At 46.5% G+C, this 22,023-nt stretch overlaps 1 protein-coding gene across 4 annotated transcripts; it reads right to left on the minus strand.

The window, feature by feature from the left end:
* Positions 1-666: 666 nt before the first annotated feature.
* On the minus strand, positions 667-21,992 carry TTPAL (alpha tocopherol transfer protein like). Of its 4 annotated transcripts, none has more exons than XM_036826401.1 (5): positions 17,635-17,732; positions 11,866-12,325; positions 8,521-8,714; positions 7,242-7,352; positions 667-5,373 (listed from the first exon to the last, which is right to left on the minus strand). In XM_036826401.1, exons 2-5 carry the CDS (start codon positions 12,308-12,310, stop codon positions 5,095-5,097), a joined length of 1,029 nt encoding a protein of 342 aa, XP_036682296.1. In that variant the 5' UTR covers positions 12,311-12,325; positions 17,635-17,732; the 3' UTR covers positions 667-5,094. The 4 variants fall into 4 exon arrangements, with proteins under 4 accessions (XP_036682296.1, XP_036682298.1, XP_036682299.1 ...); XM_036826403.1 differs by lacking the exon at positions 17,635-17,732 and adding an exon at positions 21,919-21,992 and having other exon boundaries at positions 4,240-5,373; XM_036826404.1 differs by having other exon boundaries at positions 4,240-5,373; positions 8,623-8,714; positions 17,635-17,730.
* Positions 21,993-22,023: the final 31 nt, after the last annotated feature.

Consider the following 22,023-nt stretch of genomic DNA (forward strand, 5'->3'; position numbering starts at 1 on the left):
CAGAGGTTAAGAACTTCTGCTTTATATTTTCTAAGAAGCCAGAAAACAAGCCAGTTTTTACACTGACACTTTCTCACTATAAAGTACCTCCCTTCTTTCTGTGGTCTGTCTGTGGGCTAACTAACTGCACAGCCTGGCTCCAGCCATCAGGAGGAAATCGTGGGCTGCAGTCAGACCGCCTGACCTTGAATCCCAACGCTGCTTAACTAGCTGTGTGTCCTTGGGCAAGCTAGCTTAACTTTTCTGTGCCTCACTTTCCCCACAGGGGCAATAATACTATTTCATTAAGGGTGCTTGTAAATGAGATTTTGTATGTGAAGTGCTTAACACGATGGATGCCCAGCCCACACTCAGGAATCATTAGCTGTCAGGGTTCAAGGCCAGTCTGGGAAGCATACCTGGGCCTTGTGAAATGAAAAGTTTGTGTATCTATCAATCACTGTGGGCATCTAGCTCCACCTCCTTTCTTCACATTGGTGTCTTCTCGCTGCACATGATCTTCAGAGGCAGCCAGCCCACGGTCTAGAGAATGCACGTGCTGCCACAGTGCCCCTGCCGGCCTCCCCAGGAAAGAGGCTCTGCCCAGGCCACTGTGTACCGTGAATAATAAACCCTCAGAGCCTTTACCCAAACTGCCATTGTCACAAAAGAACCCCACACACACTCAACCTTACAGAGATTTTTATTTAAGACCCAGTCATGCATACTAAAATTACATGTTTTCACCATTTTGACTTAGAAAATGCACTAGAAAAATAAACTTTTGATCAAAACAAACACTGAAGTAGATGAATCCACCACCATGTGTCCCTATACTTGAAGCCAAACTGAATTTCAGTTTGAAGCGAGGAATGCGACCAGTGGCCGAAATGGTGCCCCAATCTGGTCACAAAATTAGTCCACCTCTCACCCCTTCAGAGTGGTGTCAGAGGCTCTTGGCCCCAGAGAATTTTCAAGTATTTCACTTGTAACAGGTTCCCACCTGATATGCCAAGAGGCTGAGGCATATCCACAAGAATTCCAATGGCAGCTACCTAACTGCCCAACTAAACATGGCGCCCTGTGAAATGAAAGGAAAAGCAGCTACTTGGCAAAGAGGAAAAAGGTCACTCGCATCTCCATCCACAAATCACCCTGGGCCTTCCCATGGAGCAAGCTCTATAAAGGAAGAATATTTGACTCTGATGTTGTTTAATACTTGTATTTCAAGCAAACCATTTCTGAGTCAGGAGAGCAGAAGGGAATTTACTTGAGATTAACAAAATTCACAGATCCCAATACTGAAAAGGATGACCAGAACTGACATCTTTCCTGAACAGTCGATATGTTTCCGTTTGCTATCTCCACACCTCTCATGCCATGGGACAGCCATACTTAACATCATTACCTTAGCGAACATTTTACTTCCTAAATGAAAGAAGAGGTTTCAAAGGAATACCTTAAAATGCGGTGCTACCCAAATGAAAAAGCAATCCCGTGACTGATCTGAGAATCAGATGGCATTTAAAGCAGAGGCCCACCCAGGAAAAATTCTGAAAGGCTCAATATCTCATAGGAATTCAGGGAAAATCTCTCTTATTACCCTGACTCTATTTCTGGCAAAAATGTAGTATCTTGTGAACTGAAGTGTTTGTAAACCTCTAAGGACAGGCGGCTCCTTGTGAAAGCGGGATGAAGTACTAGGGAGCTGAAGCCACCTTTCCCAAGAGCAAATAAGAAACTCAAGATGGGAAGCCAGGGTTGCACTTATGGCTATTTCTGTAGATTTCTTCCAGTCTCTGGCTGTGAAGGTAGAACAGGATTCCAGGAAGAGGCACAATTTTCCAGAATTCTGTGTAGAAGAGAGGAAGAACACGCCCCCCACCCCCCACCCCAAATTTCTCAAGCTTACAGATTCATTTGGAAGCTTTAGGTGTCAGTTCATTCAGACCTAAATTTCCTAAAGAATCACCCAGATGCGGAGAAAAAAAGAACAAAGCCTCTTATGCCAGGAACAGAGGGTTCAGAGCTCCGAATATAGACCCCCTTTATCGTATGATGATTCAGGGATGTTTGGTGGCTGATCTGAGGCCACGTGGCAAAGTAAAGCTGGAACTCGGGTCTCCTGGTTTACTATTCCTTTCCCTTACCTACGCCATGCTACCTGGAATTGCGGGAAAAGTTCATTTTCAGGTGTTTGTGAAATGGATCAGAACTTTTCCCTGAAGGAAAACACTCGCAGTTCTCCAGGTGTTCAACTACTTGCTCCATCACTGTGCCCTCACTGCTGAGTGAAGCTCCCAGGGTGCTCCTGTGGTCATTCCCCTGCCCTGCCTGGGGCAACTTCACACAGATGCCTGGTGAAGCCACGCGGAGACCACTGTGTTCTCCACCCAGGGAGGTCCTGGTTTCACAGCTTGGTTCAAACCTCCTGAGGTGCCAAAACCATCTGATCTCTCTGGAGCCAACATAAAACACAACAGCTCCAGAAGGTAGATAACCCTTGGCTCTGACTCCTTTCAGAAGCTGAATGAAAGAGCTCCTTGATCCAACTGGGAAGGCCTGGGAAAAGGGCAACATCCTTCCTGGTCTTTGAGAAATTTCTCTAGGTGAGCTTGGTCATCCCTATGTTAAGACATGTAGACAAAGGCAATTGGCCAGCAATGCAATGCACAGTTTAAACCTTGGAAACTTGATCGATTCATGTCTAACCTTTTTGTTTTGTTTTTTAATCACTCTGTCCTCTTTGGGACCTAAGAAAGCCTCTAACCAACTCTCCCATCCAGGCAGTTGAGTTCTGAACCCTCTACTATAGCCATCCCACTTGTCCTATTTAGACCTTTCCAGCAATGCTGGTCACACTATCATTGTCAGATGGGACTAGAGGCAGCCAGGGATATGCATTTTGACACTTCCCGCTCAGCCAGGTCCCTAGAACATCCAGAGTTAGCATCTATGGTGAAAAGAATTCTCCCTAGAATTGGCACTAATGAGGTAAGTCATTTCCACCAACAACTTCTCCAGACATTTTTAAAAGTGCTAGAGAGATGAACAGCTTATTAACACCTGACTGGCCTTTGAATTTCAGAGGACTGTTCTAATCCTAACTGAGCCATCCACCTTGCCTGCTGCTCTAACAAATGCACGGAGAAGGTACACACACAACGCATGGTACTTGTCACTTTTTTTTTTTTGGTCACACCACGCAGCATATGGGATCTTAGTTCCCCGACCAGGGATCAAACCAGCGCCCCCTGCACTGGAAGCGCGGAGTCCTAACCACTGGGCCGCCGGGGAAGGGGAAGTCCCACTTGTCACTTTTTAACACCACCATCTGCATGGAATGAATATGAAGGGAAATAGGTCAAAAGCCTTCAGATGAACCACTTAATTTGATGCATGGGCTAAGGCTAAATTCTTGACAGAAAGGGTCTAAAGTGCTGAAATGCAGAACTAACATTCAGTCTGGCCGAACATGTGAGAGAGAAACTCAAGTGGGCTGGGGTGGCAGGGGTGAGGGTGGAGGTCCCAGAATAACTTGCCCTTGCGTTCATTTCCAGAAGCCAAAATCTAAGAATCCCAAGGAAGTTAACCATTCACCATTGCCAGGTTTAAAATATACCCCCGAGTCTCAGGAATGGAAGGAATTCATCCAAGATTCTGGGCATCTCACCTGCCCTCACAAAGGCCATCCTTTTCAAGTTTAACCCTCACCATGAAAAGAAAATGGGGATTGCTCAGTCCACTGTTTCTTTAAAGGCAGGGCCGAAAAATGACGCATCCCTCTTGGAAAGGCCCAGGCATACTACAAAAAACAGGATCCAACCACTGGTATATAGAGAGTCCTCTTTCTAGGCAGAAAACCTACGCCTAACGTTCAATCAATCACTAAACCAAATCCCAGAACCTCGGTAGTAGCCAAAAGGGCCCTCAGGATCACTTCATTCAGCCTCATTTTACAGGTGAGAAAGCTGAGGCCCAGGTCTCTTAATTCTTAGGCCAGAATTCTTTTATTTTTTTAAATAAATTTATTTACTTATTTATTTTTGGCTGCGTTGGGTCTTCGTTGCTGCGCGCGGGCTTTCTCTAGTTGCGACGAGCAGGGGCTATTCTTCTTTGCGGTGCGCGGGCTTCTCATTGCGGTGGCTTCTCTTGTTGCAGAGCACGGGCTCTAGGCACGCGGGCTTCAGTAGTTGTGGCACGCGGGCTCAGTAGCTGTGGCTCGCAGGCTCTTGAGCGCAGGCTCAGTAGCTGTGGCGCACGGGCTTAGCTGCTCCGCGGCATGTGGGATCTTCCCGGACCAGGGCTCGAACCCGTGTCCCCTGCATTGGCAGGCGGATTCTTAACCACTGCGCCACCAGGGAAGCTCCCAGAATTCTTTTAGCTACACAGGCCTGGCATCCAGTCTTTTAGGTTGAGTAAAATCACGTACATCTAGGATCATGTATGATTCCATTGAGAACCAGGCCTAAGGCTTTATGGGTTTGGGAAAACTTTAAGTTTCTATTGCAAGATTCAACCCACGAATCCCAGAGGTATGTGAGGTCCCTGGCTCCCGAATTTGATCAGGAGGTGCTGCTTCTGTCTGGGTGCTTGCATGATTCAGTGAAGGTGCTTTCCAGACCCAGTGATGGACTAACACTTAAAGTTTCTTGATGAGCACAGAGGTCTGCAGTTAGGGTTCATGTGAAGAACACAAACTCCCACTGTCTCACGTGTGGCCCCTTTGCAGCCTCGGTCAAACTGTTTCATAGGTGGGTGATCACTGGCCAATCAGGTTGTTTTCTCTTGGAACGTGGGATCAAAGTGACTTTGGTCCTGATTTTTCTTGCTTTGAGCTGTGTCAAAACCAGATACGGCTTCAGATGAAGGGCTGCACACTGGGATTCCAAACGTTTGGAATCGCTGGGGGAGCTTTCTCCATGTCTTCCATAGGAGTCATTCAAGTAACCAAAGCCTCACCCCACGGCATACCTCAGAGCCCTACAGGCTTTTCCTCCGCGCTGCAGTTCCGTTCCAAGGAGCAAGACGATCCATGGCACCTCAAATTCTCCTTGGACCTCTCCAAAGAAAGAAGAAAAGGTTTTAAAGGTGGTGACGTTCACAGGGGACTGGCTAGTAGCAGGAGTACAGCTGTGATTTCACAGCCCACATGGAGTCATCACACGGTGCCTCCGAGCTCAGCCCCTCGGGCGGCAAGGCCTGGCCCAGGATGCTGTCACAGGGAGGGCCAGGTTGGCAGAACTCCCTCACAAAGTCCTCCTCCGAGGCCAGCAGCGCCGCGTTCCACGCGGTGATGTCCAGCTCCCCGGCTGTGCCCCCGTACTCCTTGGGGAGGATGTTTCTTGGAAGGTTTGAATGGAGAGAGTTCAGGTCAGACCCATGAAGGAAAAACTACAGGGGATGAAAGGAAAGCACACACGTCCTTAGGTTAATCAGTAACTCAGGAGGTGCTCAAACAAATACCTGTTGAATGAATAAAGGAACAGTTGATGCCAACTCTACCCAGTTCCTCGAAAAGCTTGAGGATCCTTAATCCTCTTTTCCTTACACCCCGTATCCTGTAGGCTGGTAAGGGGTATAAGGAAATGCATCCGGAATTCTAGCCCTTCCCTGCCACCCTAATGGTACCAGGCCACCATCCCTTCTTACCTGGATTCCTACAACAGCTTCCTCACTCGTCTCTGTGTTCACACCCTTGTCCCACCACAATCTAAGCACTTTACAACATGCGTCGGATCAAGTCACTCCTCTAATATGTACAAGCTTCTCGTGCTCCCACGTCACGCATACTAAAAGCCGGACTCCCTACGATGGCCTACACGACCTGGCCCCCGTTACCCCTCTGCCTCCCACTCCTACCATTTGCCCCTGCTGCTCTCCCAGGCCACTCCCACCTCAGGGTCATCACTGTGAGGTTCACTCCCTCATTGCTTTCAAGTCTTTGCTCAAAAGCCAGCTTCTCAGTGACAACACTTCTAACTACCCCATTGAATACTACAACCCCTTCCCCGCTTCCAGCACCCGCGGTCCCCGTTCTCTGCTTTATTTTTCTCCATAGCACTTAGCACATCCTTATCCTACATAACATATGTAATCCATTGTCTGTGTCTCTTTCTAGAATGAGAAGGATTTTGGGGGCAGAGATTTTGGTCTGTTTTGTTCATCGAGAACATACTTGCACAGAGTAGTTGATCAAAAATTTTTGAGTGAATGAACGAACATACGAAGGACCAAGTGAACAAGATGGTGGGCTACCAGTAAGGTCATTTCACAGATGTAAAAGACCTCTTCCAAAGGCTGCTTTGGTAAAAGCAGGTTCCAAACGGGAGCTCCGGGAACCAACATGGGTTCAAACCCAGGTAGGGAGGCCACTAAATCAGAGGTTCTCAAACCTAACCATGTATCAGAATCACCTAAGGAGATTTTAAAAGCATAGATTCCTGGGCTCCACCCCCGAACTGATGAGTTAAAATCTTCAGGGAAAGGGCCTGGGAATCTGGATCTGGATTTTAAGTTCCCTCACTTACACACGTGAGATTCTCTATATGTTTCCTCTTTGAAAAAGAGAACAAAATTCAAGAATATTTGAGTGACCAGAACCATGTTCCCAGGCCTAGGAAAGAAGGAGAAAAATACCACCCACCACATTTCAATCGTGATCCTGGGAAAAGTTAAAAGAGAAGTGGCTCTTCAGGGTCAGAGAGGAAGACTGTCTTTGAAAGTGACATCTATCCTTTCTTAAATAAGAATTAAACTAAAAACTCACAGATCTCATAAACCTTGAATTACTCCACAAACTACAAGCAAGACCACAAATTAGGTAAGTGGAAAGGCTTAAATAGCATTTTTAAAGCCCAAGGAGTTGTAGTAAGAAATTGCCATGACTCTTTTTAACTACCTGCCCGGTGACTACCCTTTGCCATGTCCTCTTACACATAAAACACAATGTTGGTTCACAATGCCCAGGCCAGGATATTAAAAAGTCTAAATGATCACAGAGCAGGGACGTTCCTACGATAACAATCCTGGTTCTGCTCTCTCCACTGGCAAATATTATATTCTCATTAATTTCATCTCCCCCTCACAGAAAGGAGTGTTCATTTATTTTATCTGTAACCTTGCACTTTCCAAATTAGTAGTCCCAGGGCAAGAATAATATGCTAAGTTTACTGTCATCACAATAAATTTATAGATGTCACAAAAAAGGCAGCATTAAAAAAAAAATTAAAGTATCTTAAGTCGATAGGATCATCACTTACTCTGTTTGCTATTTTCTCCTTCAGAAACGGTTTTATGATGGCAAAAATGCCTTTAAATATTCGAGGTTCATTCACTACATGGACTGCTTTTATCCGAATGGGGAAACCATCCTGTGGGGGAAGGGAAGGGGGTGTTAGAACCTGTGGAGCATCTGGAAACTGTCCATTACCACAGCCTGGGAACTTTTTTTTGTCCCCCAGATCATCATACAGGACTAGAAAACCACTGATCCAAATGCATTATCCTTACACCTGAATCGCACAATACTTGGCAGAAGCAAAGAAGAGTGGAAGCTAAGGAAAGCCAAAGTATTGTCTCAAAGCCAGGATTCACATTTCTGATAATGACCAGAGGTGACATTTAAATGCTTAAACAATCAACCTGGTGTGCAGTAGTGGCTCAAACACACCACTGAGGAGAATCGTGGTGTCACTGGTCCTCCAGAGCTCATGGGAGACAGAACCCCACGGGTTGGGTCAGAACAAAGCTCCAATCAGCCAGAGCTGGGAGGCGCAGGCCAGGCTACATCCTGAAGGTCTCGGTTTCCTTTCAACAAGGAAAGATAATTCTTGCCTTGTCTATCTCAGAGGATTCCTTGAAGGACTGAATGGGTTATAAAGACTGTAAGTGTGCTTTGCAGCAATGAGGATATACTGCACAGCATAGGGAATTACAGCCATTATTTTGTAATAACTTTTAATGGAGTATAATCTATAAAAATACTGAATCATTATGCTGTACACCTTAAACTAACATAATATTGTAAATCAACTATACTTCAATTTAAAAAAAAAGTGCTTTGCATGTGCAAACCATCTCACACAATATTGGTGTGTAAGGAACTTTATGGTTCCCAGAGACTTGAGTTCTGAAACACAGAACATGAGGTGTGAAAGCATCTGACCCAAACAGCCCAACAGGGCTCCCCCTGTCCAGGTCCCACAGAAAGGAGAGGTTCCATCACTTCGGCAGAAACCTTCTCAGTTTCGTTTGTTGAGAATTTCTCTGCCTTCTGGACCAAAAAAAAAAAAGCAGAAAGCATTTCTCTGTTTTTTGGACTCTTGCCCTAAAGCTGATCTTGCCCAGAAACTACTGGAGACCCTGATGAGAATGAGTGGTGAATTGGACTTTTACGTTTCTTCCCATAATGCTTTTCTAGTGTTCTGACTGTGGAGAGGAGGTGGGGTTTGTGTATCAGGTGGAATTAGAGGTAAGTGGACAGGGCCCTGGGGAAACCAAACAGCCACAGGACAGGCACACGACACACAGGGGCCATACCTGAAGGATGCCAATCACCTTTTTGGCTATAAAAGGGCCAAAATGAGATGCCTTTGATAAGCTCACTCCTTTGTAGTCTGCAAGAATTACAATTCCATTCACCTGGGTTTCTTCAGACTGAATGAGTTTTTCTAATGTCAGGTATATGGCTCGGATGTTTTCGGTAATTGGATAGTTGCTCGGGATCCATCTGTCTAAGGTCATAAGAGATGGACAGTATGTTACAGAAATGAACACAAACAAGTAATTAGACAGGCTATGATTTATCTCCTTCCTGAAACTATTGTTTAAAAATGGAAAAGACAGAATTCTACTGGCATGACTATTTAGATCTCTAAGTGGTAGCTGGTGTTTCTTAACTCCAAACATAGCAGCACATTCTGAAATGGAAATGCAATTGAGTGGTGAAGATGAAATCGTGAGTTCTGAAGTCAGACACATGCGGGGGTTTGAATCTTACTAGTTGTGTGACCTTGGGCAAGTTACCTTCTCACCATGGGCCTACATATTATCCCATACATAGAATGGGATAACAATACTGGCTTCATGGACATCTGTACCTTCTGCCATCACAAGTCCCCTTATCTTCATGAGACCACCCTGATTTTCCTTGGGGAACCACCCCTTCCCATGCTAGCCATACAGTTTGGGTAAACGGACTTCACTCCTGGGTCCAGACGTGGGCTTGGCCGATACGGGTATTATAACCTCCTGGCCACAAGCATGTGATCCAAGCCCGGTCAAGCAGAACCATGGGGACTCAATTCTGGGACCTTGGCCCTTTGGAAAGAGAAGATCTCTCTTCTTTCTTGTAGTGGTGAGGTTGGGAGCCTGAAACTCAGGGACCCCATGAGGTAATAAGAGCTGGTCTGAGAATGAAGCCCAGACTGAGGACAGCAGAGGTGGAGATGGCCTTCCAATGCTGTAGTCTGAGCAAATCCCCCTTTCCAGGCTGGATGCTCCTTTAATGTTCCCCATATGATCGAGGAGTCTTTCCCTCTTTGGGGAAAAGATGAAAATGACAACTTTTGAGTGTTAACCACTATTCTCAAGAAAATCCCACCAACATCTCGGTGTCTCTTTCTTAGAAAGATGAAGCTCCACAGGGGGACTTCCCTGGTGGTGCAGTGGTTAAGACTCTGCGCTCCCAATGCAGGGGGCCCGGGTTCGATCCTTTGTCAGGGAACTAGATCCCACATGCATGCCGCAACTAAGAGTTCACATGCCACAACTAAGACCCAGCGCAACCAAATAAATAAATAAATAAATATTAAAAAAAGAAAAAAACTCCACAGGATTGCCACCAATGGGATTTGTGATATGTGCAAAATTCCTATGAAAAACCCTTTGTCTAAAAATTATGCCAGCTTGTTGTTTGATGTTGCTGCCAATTGAACCTGCTTCTACATAACTGGCTGTCATCGTTTTCAATCACGTATGTCTCAAAACAGCGTATAAAAAGGCAAAGCCAATACCTAGTTAAGAACAAAATCTGTATCTGCCTCCTGCTAAAATGTTGAGTCGGTGGGGAGGGATCCAGATCTGCTGCAAACATATGGGGAAAAAAATCCATCACACGAGCAAAGAGTTCAAACCACACAAGCAAAGAGGCGAAACCAGTGTGGTAATATCCGACTGTTTTGTAATATTCGTATGAGTTGAGCACAGAGGAGGAGCAGAAACTCTCGTTGACTGGTTTCTAGGTTTCTTGGTGCCCTGACATCTCCACCGCATTGCTTATTTTAAAATGAACACCCCTAATTTTGGAAAGCACCTAAAACAGCAGGTAAAGCAGTTAACACTGTGCCTGGTACACAGTAAAGGCTCAAGAGAATGTGGTTTCGTCTCCCAAGAGGGTTTGGTCAATGACTAAAGGAAATGGTAATGTGGGGCCCGCAGGCAGAGGGAGGTGCCCTGCCGCTTCCACTCCCCATCAGCTTCCAGAGGCGTTTGTATGCATGAGCAGAAAGGGCAGTCAGCAGGTTCTCATTTTCCCAGCGTGGTTGGGAAGAAGAACACAGCAATCGTACTTTCACATTTTTTTTTTCAGTTCTGCTCTGATGGAAAATGTTGAGGTTGGGGGTAGAGTGGAGAGCTCTCCTGAGTTTATAATGCATTTGGTGTCAGGGAAGAGAAGAGGACGAAGAATCAGAAGGCTTGAGTTCTAGGACCCCTCGGTCATTGTGTCAACCAAAAAAATGTTCCCACTCATTTCTAAATGCTTTTGGGCGGCGGAGGGTGGGGGGTGGGGTGGGGGAGTCGGGGGGGGGGGGGGGGGGGGGGGCCTCCATTGAAAACTACTGTGCCAAAGAAATGTCAGGTGTCCCGATTACCATCATGCAGTGCTGAGATCTAAAAGTGAATCTAAAGTGAATACTTTCAAGGGCTTAACAAAGCAGAGGGAGGGGGGAGAGGTCGGAGGAGGCACGTGGTAGGCAGATACCTTTCCAGGCGTCTGCCCAGCCCAGACCCTTTCACTGATATCTGTACCTCACGTGCTCACTAAGGAGTGAAAGGGTGGGAGCTGGGCAGGGTGGGGGGGGGAGGGGGGGCATCCTGGCAGCCCCGCTTGTATGCGATGACCAGGGTCGCTTTCTCAGCCCACCAGATTCCCAACCCTAGAAATCTGGAATTTGCATTGAAAGAACTTAGTTGGGTGGCCAGGTAAACCTGGGAGCTGAGGGGTGTACCGAGGGAGCAGAAGCCAGTCCACGGACAGAAGTGTGAAGAAGATGTGCAAAGGGCAGCAGAGATGTGGTCCAGAGAGACACACAGACTGACATACAGAAGCAGAGACAGGGAGAATGGCGGTCTCAGTTCCTAATGGCTTAGTTCCTGATGGGGGAATGAACTGGATTCTGGGTCTTGGCTCCTGGGCCCGGCAAGAGCCGTGTTCCTTCAGATCTCTGGTGCTGTGTTCCCATCTCCTTAGACTAAATCCTCCCTTTTGTCTTAAGCCGGTAGAGCAGGGTTTTGTTCTCTTGCGATCAAAAGAGGCTTGACTGGGACTTCCCTGGTGGCTCAGTGGATAAGACTCCATGCTCCCAATGCAGGGGGCCTGGGTTCGATCCCTGGTCAGGGAACTAGATCCCACGTGCATGATGCAAATAGGAGTTTGCATGCCACAACTAAGGAGCCCGCGCTGCAACTATGACCTGGCGCAACCAAATAAATATATATATATACGTGTGTGTTTATATAAATATATATATATATATATATATAAAAGATCCCTGACTAAGGCAAGGAGGGGACAAAAGGGAATAAGAAAGAGAGAGAGGGCGCTGAGCAGACGCACCCCAAGCTGTACCCACGCCCCGCCCCCAGAGACGGTGAGGGTGGTACCTGGACGGAGGCAGAGGATGTGGCAGCCCCTGGGGTCGGTGTGGGGCAGTACAGTGAGGAATCCGGAAGCCAGGACCTCTTTCAAGGCGGAGGGCCGCAGGTTGTTGAAGACTTCGGGCCAGCTTCTCCGGCAGCTGTGGTAGTTGATCAGGAGCTGGAGGGCCCGGTCGTAGTCAAACTTGCGGGCTCGGAGGAAGCGCAGCAGGAAGGCGTCCTCGAGGGAGGTGCTCAGGTTCGGGCACTCCTTGCGCACCATGTCCCGGAGGGCCTGGACATCGCGGAGCCTCCATTCTGGCTTCTCCTGCAGCTCCTCCCTGGCTTTGGCCACCAGGTCCTCGGTCAGCGAGCACACATAGCCGGCGGGTGCGGGGGGCGGCGGCAGCTCACTTTCCGAAAGTGAGGCCGCAGAAGGGCTGGTTCTCAGAGAGTCACTTTCTTCTGACATTAGCTCCCAGGATCCCTGCAAAAACAGAAGCCCTGCCTGATGTGGAGAAAGCCCAGCACTGCTCATTCCAAATCAGAGAGCAGCACGAGGGAGGGGGGCAGAGACGTTTTTTGTCAAGCCAAGAACCTCAGAGCAGTGGTTCTTGACGGGAGGGGTATCTGAACCACGTGCCCAAGCCCAACCCCAGACGGCATGCAGGAAGAATCTCTGCAGAGGCACCCAGGCAGCTAGAGCAGGAGGCACACACCCCTCATCAAACACACTGGCCTTGCTCACGGAGGTATGAACAGGTGCTCAACCTTACTTGTAATTAAAGACATGCAAACTAAAACACCTTTGAAATTCAGATTAGCAAAAATGCAAAACAGGTACTCTGATATGCTTGCTGTTGGTGGGAGTTTGTCAATATCTATATCTATAAAGATTTCAAACCACATACCCTTACAAGTATCATGATACCACTTGTATGTGGAATCTAAAAAAGTGATACAGATGAACTTATTTACAAAACAGAAATAGACTCAGACAGAAAACAAACTTATGGTTACCAAAGGGGGAAGAGGGGGAGGGATAAATCAGGAATTTGGGATTAACAGATACACACTACTGTTTATAATATAGATAAACAACAAAGACCTACACAGGGAACTATATTCAGTATCTTATAATACCCTGTAATGGAAAAGAATCTGAAAAAGAATAGATATATATGTATAACTGAATCACTTTGCTGTAAACCTGGAACATTGTAAATCAACTATACTTCAGTTAAAAAAAAAACAAAAAACAACACATACCCTTTGGCCCAGCATTCCATTTCTAGGACACGTACTTGTATGTGTGTGCAAAATATGCACACCAGGATGATCGTTACAAGTATTGATTATAATGGCAAAAGACTGGAAACACTACCTACATCACCCAGTTGGAGACTGGTTAAATAATATTACCATATGAGTGGAATACCATTCAGTCGTGAAAAGGAATTAGGCAGATCTTTATGAATTGACACCTTAAGGAAAAAGAAAGCAGTTGCAGAAAAGTGTGAAAAAAAAGACCTGCATTTAAAGGAAACCATAAACAAGACGAAAAGACAACCCTCAGAATGGGAGAAAGTATTTGCAAATGAAGCAATGGACAAGGGATTAATATCCAAAATATACAGACAGCTCATGCAGCTCAATATCAAAAGAACAAACAACCCAATCAAAAAATGGGCAGAAGACTTAAATAGACATTTCTCCAAAGTAGACATACAGATGGCAAAGAGGCACATGAGAAAATGCTCAACATCACTAATTATTAGAGAAATGCAAATCAAAACTACAATGAAGTATCACCTCATACCAGTCAGAATGGCCATCATCAAAAAATCTACAAAAAACAATAAATGCTGGAGAGGGTATAGAGAAAAGGGAAACCTCTTGCACTGTTGGTGGGAATGTAAATTGATACAGCCACTATGGAGAACAGTATGGAGGTTCCTTAAAAAACCTAAAAATAGAATTACCATATGACCCAGCAATCCCACTGTTGGGTACATACCCTGAGAAAACCATAATTCAAAAAGACACCTGCACCCCAATGTTCATTGCAGCATTACTTACAACAGCCAGGTCATGGAAGCAACCTAAATGCCCATCGACAAATGAATGGATAAAGGAGATATGGTAAATATATACAATGGAATGTTACTCAGCCATAAAAAGGAATGAAATTGGGTCATTTGTAGAGACGTGGATGGACCTAGAGACTGTCATACAGAGAGAAGTAAGTCAGAAAGAGAAAAACAAATATCGTATATTAATGCATATATGTGGAATCTAGAAAAATGGCACAGATGAACCTGTTTGCAAGGCAGAAATAGAGACACAGACATAGAGAACAAACATATGGACACCAAGGGGGGAAAGGGGGGGTGGGATGAATTGGAATATTGGGATTGACATATATACACTAATATGCATAAAATAGATAACTAATGAGAACCTGCTGTATAGCACAGGGAACCTCTACTCAATGCTCTGTGGTGTCCTAAATGGGAAGGAAATCCAGAAAAGAGGGGATATATGTATACATATAGCTGATTCACTTCACTGTACAGCAGAAACTAACACAACATTGTAAAGCAACTATATCCCAATTAAAAAAAAAAAAAGACTTGCATTTACATTTTAAAAATATATGCATCTATACTTGTGAATGCACCTAAAATTTCTGGAAGGAAGTACAAGAAAACTGTTAACCGTGGTTCCCTCTAGGGAACAGAACTAGACACTGGACATTTAAGGAGAGAGAAAGAGGCTCTTTACTGTACTGTTAAATTTTTTACCGTATCCACACATGGCTTATCATGGTGGCTGTGAAACTGACCAGATCTCCTGTCGGGGTGAAGCATAACTGATGGGTGTCCCCAGCTGCTGTCCCTCTGGATCCACCATCCAGTGGATGCACACTTTCCACAGACTGTCCCTGGCCAATGACTGAGCGAAACGTAGGACTCCTTGAACAGGCAACTTTATCTCAAGGACTCCCTAACAGCCTGGCCGAATCTTTTGTGGAACCACACTGCAGTCCAAGACTTCCTGCCCAAACCTCCTGCACAGGGACTGGCCTCAAAACGCTATCGGAAGCTCTCCCTGATTTCTCCAGTTCCCCTCCCTTTTACATGTTGCTGCCATTAAACTTCTTGCATGTCTAATCTCATCCTAGTGTCTGCTTCTTGGAAGATCTGAACTAACGCACCTATTAAATGAAAAAACAAAACAAACAAAACAAAATAACACAGCTGCCTTAGATATTTCAGGAATAAGGTTGCAGCAGGGCTGCCCAGTTCCAAAGCCCAAGCTCTTGTCCATGGGCCGTCACTGGTCCCCCACTCGGAACTCAACAAGGAAGGCAGGAACCACCTTGGGGTCTCTGCACATAGCAGGTCTCCCCCCAGGCCACGGCAGCCACAGTGACCAGGTCACCCCCTATAAATCTTAGGTCTGCACACTCTGTTCCTGTGTTCTAACATCCAGCCTCACCCAGCTTCTTTCACTTCCTCCCAAAGGTGGTTTTTTTACCCTCTGCACGTCCTGTTTCCTCTGACTAGCATGCTCATCCTCCGGTGCTTCTGCCCAGTACCAATTCACCCTTCAGTCCCCATTAGATGCTACTTCATTTACTCAACAAATATTGAGCACTCGGTAGGTACCAGGCCCTCGTCCAGGCACCAGGCCCTCGTCCAGGCACTGGGGGCAACTACTAGAAGATAGTAAGTGCTATGGAGAGAAATAAAAGAGGCAAGGGCGTTGCATGTACCTGGGGATAGGACTTGCAATTTTAAGTAAGGTGATCAGGGAAGTCCTCACCCAAGTGACATGTGTGAGAAGATGAAGATGAGGGAGCAAGCCATTCTGGGGGAAGAAAAAGTGCAAAGCCTGAGGCAGGACCATGCCTGGCTTTTTCAAGGAACAGGGAGGAGGCCAGTATGGCAAGAGCCAAATGCGCAAGGTGGAGAATATTGCCAGCTGAATTTAGAGAGGAACTGGGGACCCAGTTGGTACTGGGCTTTGTAGGCCAGTAAGAGCTTAGTTACTATGACTTCAGTGGGAGCCAAGGAGGGTTTTGAGTAGACTGACATGATCGGATTTAGATTTCAAAAAGATCACTGGGCTATCTTGAGAATAGACTGTAAGAGGATGAGAATAGAGGCAAAGAGACCATTTAGAGGCTACTGCAATAATCCAGGTGAGGGATGACGGTGCTTAAAGCGGGAAGCCTTCTCTGACTCCAGGCCAGGTTAGGAGCTCCCCTCACCCCTGCAGGAGCTCTTCTTCATAGTGCTTCTCTCACTGTTGCAACTGTACGCAATTTGTGCACAACATCCACATCTGTCTTGTTCATCACCTTAAACCCACCCAGCACTTAACAGGGTGTCAGACACATAGTCTATGCTCCATAAATATTTGTTCAATGAGTTTAATCTGCTTGGCGGAGGTATGCTGAGTGAGGAATAGATCAACAATCATGGTTCACAGGACCCACCCTGGGCTCTGTTTTCCTGGCAGTCACCAACAGATGCCTGTAATCCCAATCGAGTACTTAGCCAGAAGACAGACTGTAGCATCCACGGACTACAGGCATAGCCTCAAAGTCCCTCTCCAGCCTGTCTCCCACCTTTTCCCCTCTCAATGCACATTAAATGTCAGCCAAAGCAAACTAATGACCCACCATTCTTGAAACACCTCATGCATTTCTGATACCTCTGCCTGGAATTTCCTTGCCTCATTTGTTCTCAACCAGACAACTCATCACCTTCCAGGCCCAGCTTCAATGTCACCTCCTCTATGAAGCCTTCCTTGACTACCCCAGGGTGACTCTCTCCTGTTTTCCACAGCACTGGGTTCCTACTTCTCTTTCAGAAAATGCAGGCCAGTGTCTTGTGTGTTTACCTGAAACTCCTCCAAGCCAGTTTTACCCATCCATTCATTTATCAAAGAATTACTGATCACCTGTGGCAGGCACTGTGCTTACAGGTGCTGGGCACACAACAACGAACAATATAATTCTTTGCCTTATGAAATTTAACTCATAGTGGAATGATGAAAAGAGATAATATGTACTTGAGCATTTTACCATGTATCAAGTACTGTGATAAGCACTTTACATCCATCTCTTGTTTAATCTTCACAATATTTGGTGAGAGCACTAATACTGTTCCTATTCTACAAAGGGGGAAACTGCCCACTAGAATGTAAATTCCATGGGGGCAGACAACTTGCCTGCCGCGTTCACTGCTATCCCCAGTGCCTGGCCCATGATGGTACTCTGTAAATACTAGCGGATGATGTGAGGTTAAGGGCCCAAGGGTACACACCTAGTGAGGCAGAGCAAGGATGTATCTAGCCCCACACTGGGCTCTACGCTGCACCTAGAGCTTCCTGTTTAATCTCCAGGGCCTTGGCAGTATCAAGCACAGAGCAGGACCCAGTCACAGTCTGGTAAATGAATTGATGGGTGGGCATACGGATGGGTGCAAACACCATTTGTTAGGGTCAAGCCGGGAATCTTCCCCACCTGGAGCCTATCATTTTTCGAGCATCACCTTCCTCCCCGTCCTACCCCAAGAAGGTCAGGAATCACCGTTCCTGGAGCCCCAGAGACCCCACGTCCCGTCGACAGCCTTCCGAGGCCCCCACTTCCGGCTGTCACCCCTTCCCCAGGTGTCCCCATTTCCTCGGGTCTCTCGCTACTCGGATGCCCCACTTCCGGTCGTCCCTCCCTCTCAAGGGTCCCTCTCCCTGACCCCCGGGGCACACCGGCTCGCGGGCACTCACCGGCCCGGCTACGGGGCGGAGCGCGGGTCAATCGGCGGCGGGAGCCTCGTCCGGCAGCGCGCACAGAACAGACCCGCACTCCCCACCCGGCCGGCCCGGCCGCTCGCGCCGGAAGTGACGTACGCAGAGCGTGGGAAGGCGGGGCACCGCCCGCGAGTGCGCATGTGCGACATCTCCTCGAATTGCCTGCTTTCGGTCCCCACCTGGCGGCCAGGACGGCGCAGTGGGACCTGAGCCTGGGAAGAGAGTGGCTGGGAGGCCCAGGGAGCACGACCAGGTTGAGCTGGTATAGATGAGGAAGCTGAGGCCCAGAGAAGGAAGGGAAGAAACTGCCGTTTTCCGAGAACATATTAACTATTTACCTGGTGTTTTACATCCATCATCTCATTAAATCCTCAAATGGAATCCTACTATTTTATGAAAGGGAAACGCAATCAATGAAGTATAGAGTTTCAAACCTAGACCTCGAGATTAGCATTCCAGGATTCTCCCCACCAGAGCTGCCACCAGGACTGGCTGCTCCAAAGGGTAAGATTCCAATTCAGGGGACGTCTGTCTGTCTGTCTTTAGCCAAGTGACTTTGAGCAAGTCCCCCTTCCTCCTTGGGCCTCAGTTTCCTCATGTGTAACATGATTCTTGCTCTGGAATATTGATTCAATAATTGTTTCCTGCTTTGGGGTTCATGAAGTCCTTTTCAGAAAGTGGTGGTTTGAAAAAGGCTTTACTAGCGCCCGCCTCCAGTCCATTAAAATCCCCAGCACAACCCCCGCCCCGCCCATGTATTTTGTGCAGCTACAACTTTGAGACAATCTTGAGGCCCCTCTTTCAAGCAGAGTAATACTAATGTCTTGGTAAAGACACTAAACCATTTCTAGAGAGAAATTGTGTGGTCCAGGAGGACTCAACAGCCCAAAGGAGTATCCAGGAGATGACCTTAAACAATCTGTTCCTTCCCCTACTCTTGGGGCAAGAGGAGTTGCAGGGAGATGGGAACTGACATAGATGGGCCAGAAGAACATGGCAGTTTCTGCCAGATGTTAGATGGGCTGGGGGTTAGGGGTGGAGGATCCTGGGTTTCACTCCTGCTCTGGCTCTATCACTTCTAGGATAAAGTACAGAAGACTCAGTTAAGTTTGAATTTCATACAAACAATCATTTCTTTTCAAGTATGCAACTTCTGGGATGTACTTATACCAAAAAATTGTTGTCTATCAGAAATTCAAATTTAACTGGGCATCCTGTGGTTCTTTTGGGTTTTTTAATTAAAAAAATTTTTTTGGCCACACCACGCAGCTTGTGGGATTTTAGTTCCCCAACCAGGGATTGAACTTGGGCCCTCGGCAATGAGAGCACGGAGTCTTAACCACTGGACCACCAGGGAATTCTTGGGCATCCTGTGTTTTTGTTTGATTTTTTTCCTAAATCTATGTATTAATTTCATATTGCTGCTGTAATAAATTATTACAAACTTAGTGGCTTGAAACAACACAAATTTATTTTATAGTTCTGCAGGTCAGAAGTCTAAAGTCAAGGTGCTGGCAAGGATGCATTCTCTCTGGGGACTTCAATGGGGGGGGGGATGCATTTCCTTGCCTTTTTAGTTTCCAGAGGCCACTTGCATTCCATAAATCATGGTCCCTTCCTCGAATTGCTTTAACCTCTTACTTCTGGTGTCATATCTACTGCTGACTCTGATCTTCCTGCCTCCCTCTTTAAAAATATTTCTTAAAATTGTTTCTTGTGGTAAAAGTATTTAACATGTGATCTACCCTCTTAACCAATTTTTTTTTTTATAAATTTATTTATTTATTTTTGGCTGCATTGGGTCTTCGTTGCTGCACACGGGCTTTCTCTAGTTGTGGCGAGCGGGGGCTGCTCTTCATTGCAGTGCGCGGGCTTCTCATTGCGGTGGCTTCTCTTGTTGCGGAACACGGGCTCTAGGTGCGCGGGCTTCAGTAGTTGTGGTGCACGGGCTTAGTTGCTCCACGGCATGTGGGATCTTCCCGGACCAAGGATCAAACCCGCGTTTCCTGCATTGGCAGGTGGACTCCCAACCACTGCGCCACCAGGGAAGTCCCTTAACCAATTTTTAAGTGTACAGTACATTATTGTTGACTATAGATATAATGTCTCCCATCTCAAGATCCTTAACCTAATCACATCTGCAAAGTTCCTTTTACCATATCAGGTAAGATATGCACAAGTTCCAGAGATTAGGACAAGGACATCTTTGGGGGGCCAATATTCAGCCTACCACAATCTGGCATCCCTATTCCCAGCTGTGTGACCTTGGCCAAATCATTCAAACTTCCAAAGATTCTAGTTCTTCATGGGCAAAAAGCTGATTAAATAAGTTTTTAAGAGGAAACACCTTGCCCCATGCCAGGCAAACAGTGAGTGTTTTTAAAAATGGCAGCTCTTGTGGCAAAAGGCAAGGGATGATCCTGTCCAAACCATGTCGTCCTAGGCATTTGGGATAAACCCCTCTCCTCAGCCAGACCTTCAACCCCCCCCCCCCCCCGTCGTAGCCAGAGTCCAGGTTGCAATCCCACGTACTGCCAGCAGGGGGAGAGGAGTGCAGGTCCTGGTCTCAAAGTCAGGTGAGGGCTGAGAAGGGATTTGGAGATTTCCCAGAAGTCCCTGTCCCATCCTTGAGGGTCATTATGTTTGGTTCCTCCTGGTGTTACACCTTATAAAACCAATTATCTCAGGATTGGAAGAGTCTCAGATGAACAACAATGCCAACAAAAAGAATTTTCATTTTTTGAGGAATTATATACTCCAGGTACTGTGCTAAATAGTTTGCTTGTATGATTTCAATTACATCTTACTACAACTCTGTGAACAGCAAGGTAGGATTATCTAATTTACAGATGAGGAAACTGAAACCTGGAAAGGGAAAGTCACTTGCCCAGGGGCTCAAGATATTCAGTGAAAGAGCAGGATCTGAGCCCATGTCTGTATGAAACTATAGCCCCCAATTTTACTTTGTCTTAGAGTAAATGTAGACCTGCCTCTTTATTTTTACATGTTGGGAAAGAGGCTCAGAGAAGGGGAAGAATTTGCCTATGGTCACATGATGAGTCCGTGGTTGAGTTGGGATTTGAACTTCTGTCTTCTAAGTTTCTGCCTTGGCCATTCAGAAGTTACAGACTTTGAACCACTCCTTGAAAAGGTCCATTTCTTCATGTGTCAAATGAGAGGTAGTGTCCCTTGTGTAGGGGGTCCTTGGGAGAATTCAGTGGGATGGCATATGCAGAATTCTGGTACATCGACTCATGAAGTGTCTGTTGACTGGTGATGACCGTACCACTCAAGAGCAGAAGCGTCTTGGTTTGGAGGGCTCTAAACACCTTACCCTCCTAGCTTCATCCAGTCTCTGAAGGAAAAAGCTGGACATTGGCTATGTGCTGGAGGAGCCTGAGCCATCTGTTTTCAAGGCGTGCGATTCTGAGCTCAGACAATCTAGAACTAGCTTCAGTATTGATTCTAAGGTGAGGCTTATTTGGGATAGCACCATGGTAGAGGACATAGTTTCTCAACCTTGGCACTATTGACATTTGGGGCTGGACAAGTCTTGTTGGGAGTGGATTATGCCATTCTGTACATTGTAGGGTGTTTATTGGCATCCCTGGCCTCTACTCACTAGATGACAGCACCCCACACTCACAGTGGTGAAAAGCAAAAAATGTCTCCAGACATTGCAAAATATGCCCTGGGGGACAAAATTGCCCCCAGTTATGAATCACTGGTATAGGAGGAAGCAAGCTGGCTTTTGGTCAGGCAGACCTGAGTCTAAATCCTTTCTGTGTCACTCACCAGCTGTGTAACCTTGGAGCAGTTATTTACCTCTCTAACCCTTGGTTCCTTCAACCATAAATTCTATACTAACAGCTACTATTTGTTGAACACATTTTCATTGGCAGTGTGATGAGCTCTTTACCTGGTTAATCTCATTTAATTTTCAGTAACGGTATCCTGAAGGCACACTGACAGATGGAAACAGGGAGGAAGGGAAGGAGACAGGGAACAGTAGTGTACATTAAGCATCTTCTCTGTACCATGCAGGACAACAGACTCACACACATTTATCCTCTGCCACTAGCTGTGTGATGTTGGGCAAATCACCCTGGGGCTCAGTTCCCTCATCTGTAAAAATGATAGCAGTTGGGAATTCTGGTAAGATGAAGGCAGTGATGCCCAGCATAGATTTGATTCCTCCCAAATCCCCACATAGAAACAGAAGATGCGAAATAGAACAGAAAATTCCATACACACACTTACAACAAAACGAGGTGACCAGGTATCTTCATGAGCTCCAAAACACAAGTGAGTGAGGACAAATCAGCAACAGCTATGAGGCCCACGTGCCACTGGGGCCACTGTGAA

The sequence above is a fragment of the Balaenoptera musculus genome, chromosome 15, assembly GCF_009873245.2.
Source record: "Balaenoptera musculus isolate JJ_BM4_2016_0621 chromosome 15, mBalMus1.pri.v3, whole genome shotgun sequence".
Taxonomy (NCBI): Eukaryota; Metazoa; Chordata; class Mammalia; order Artiodactyla; family Balaenopteridae; genus Balaenoptera; species Balaenoptera musculus.

Coding starts and splice junctions, on each gene's coding strand:
- TTPAL (XM_036826401.1), bottom strand. CDS start 12,310: ATGTCAGAAGAAAGTGACTCTCTGAGAACCAGCCCTTCTGCGGCCTCA. Junction 8,715..11,865: donor CATCCTCTGCCTCCGTCCAG/GTACCACCCTCA, acceptor TTATGACCTTAG/ACAGATGGATCCCGAGCAAC. Junction 7,353..8,520: donor AGGTGATTGGCATCCTTCAG/GTATGGCCCCTG, acceptor CTTCCCCCACAG/GATGGTTTCCCCATTCGGAT.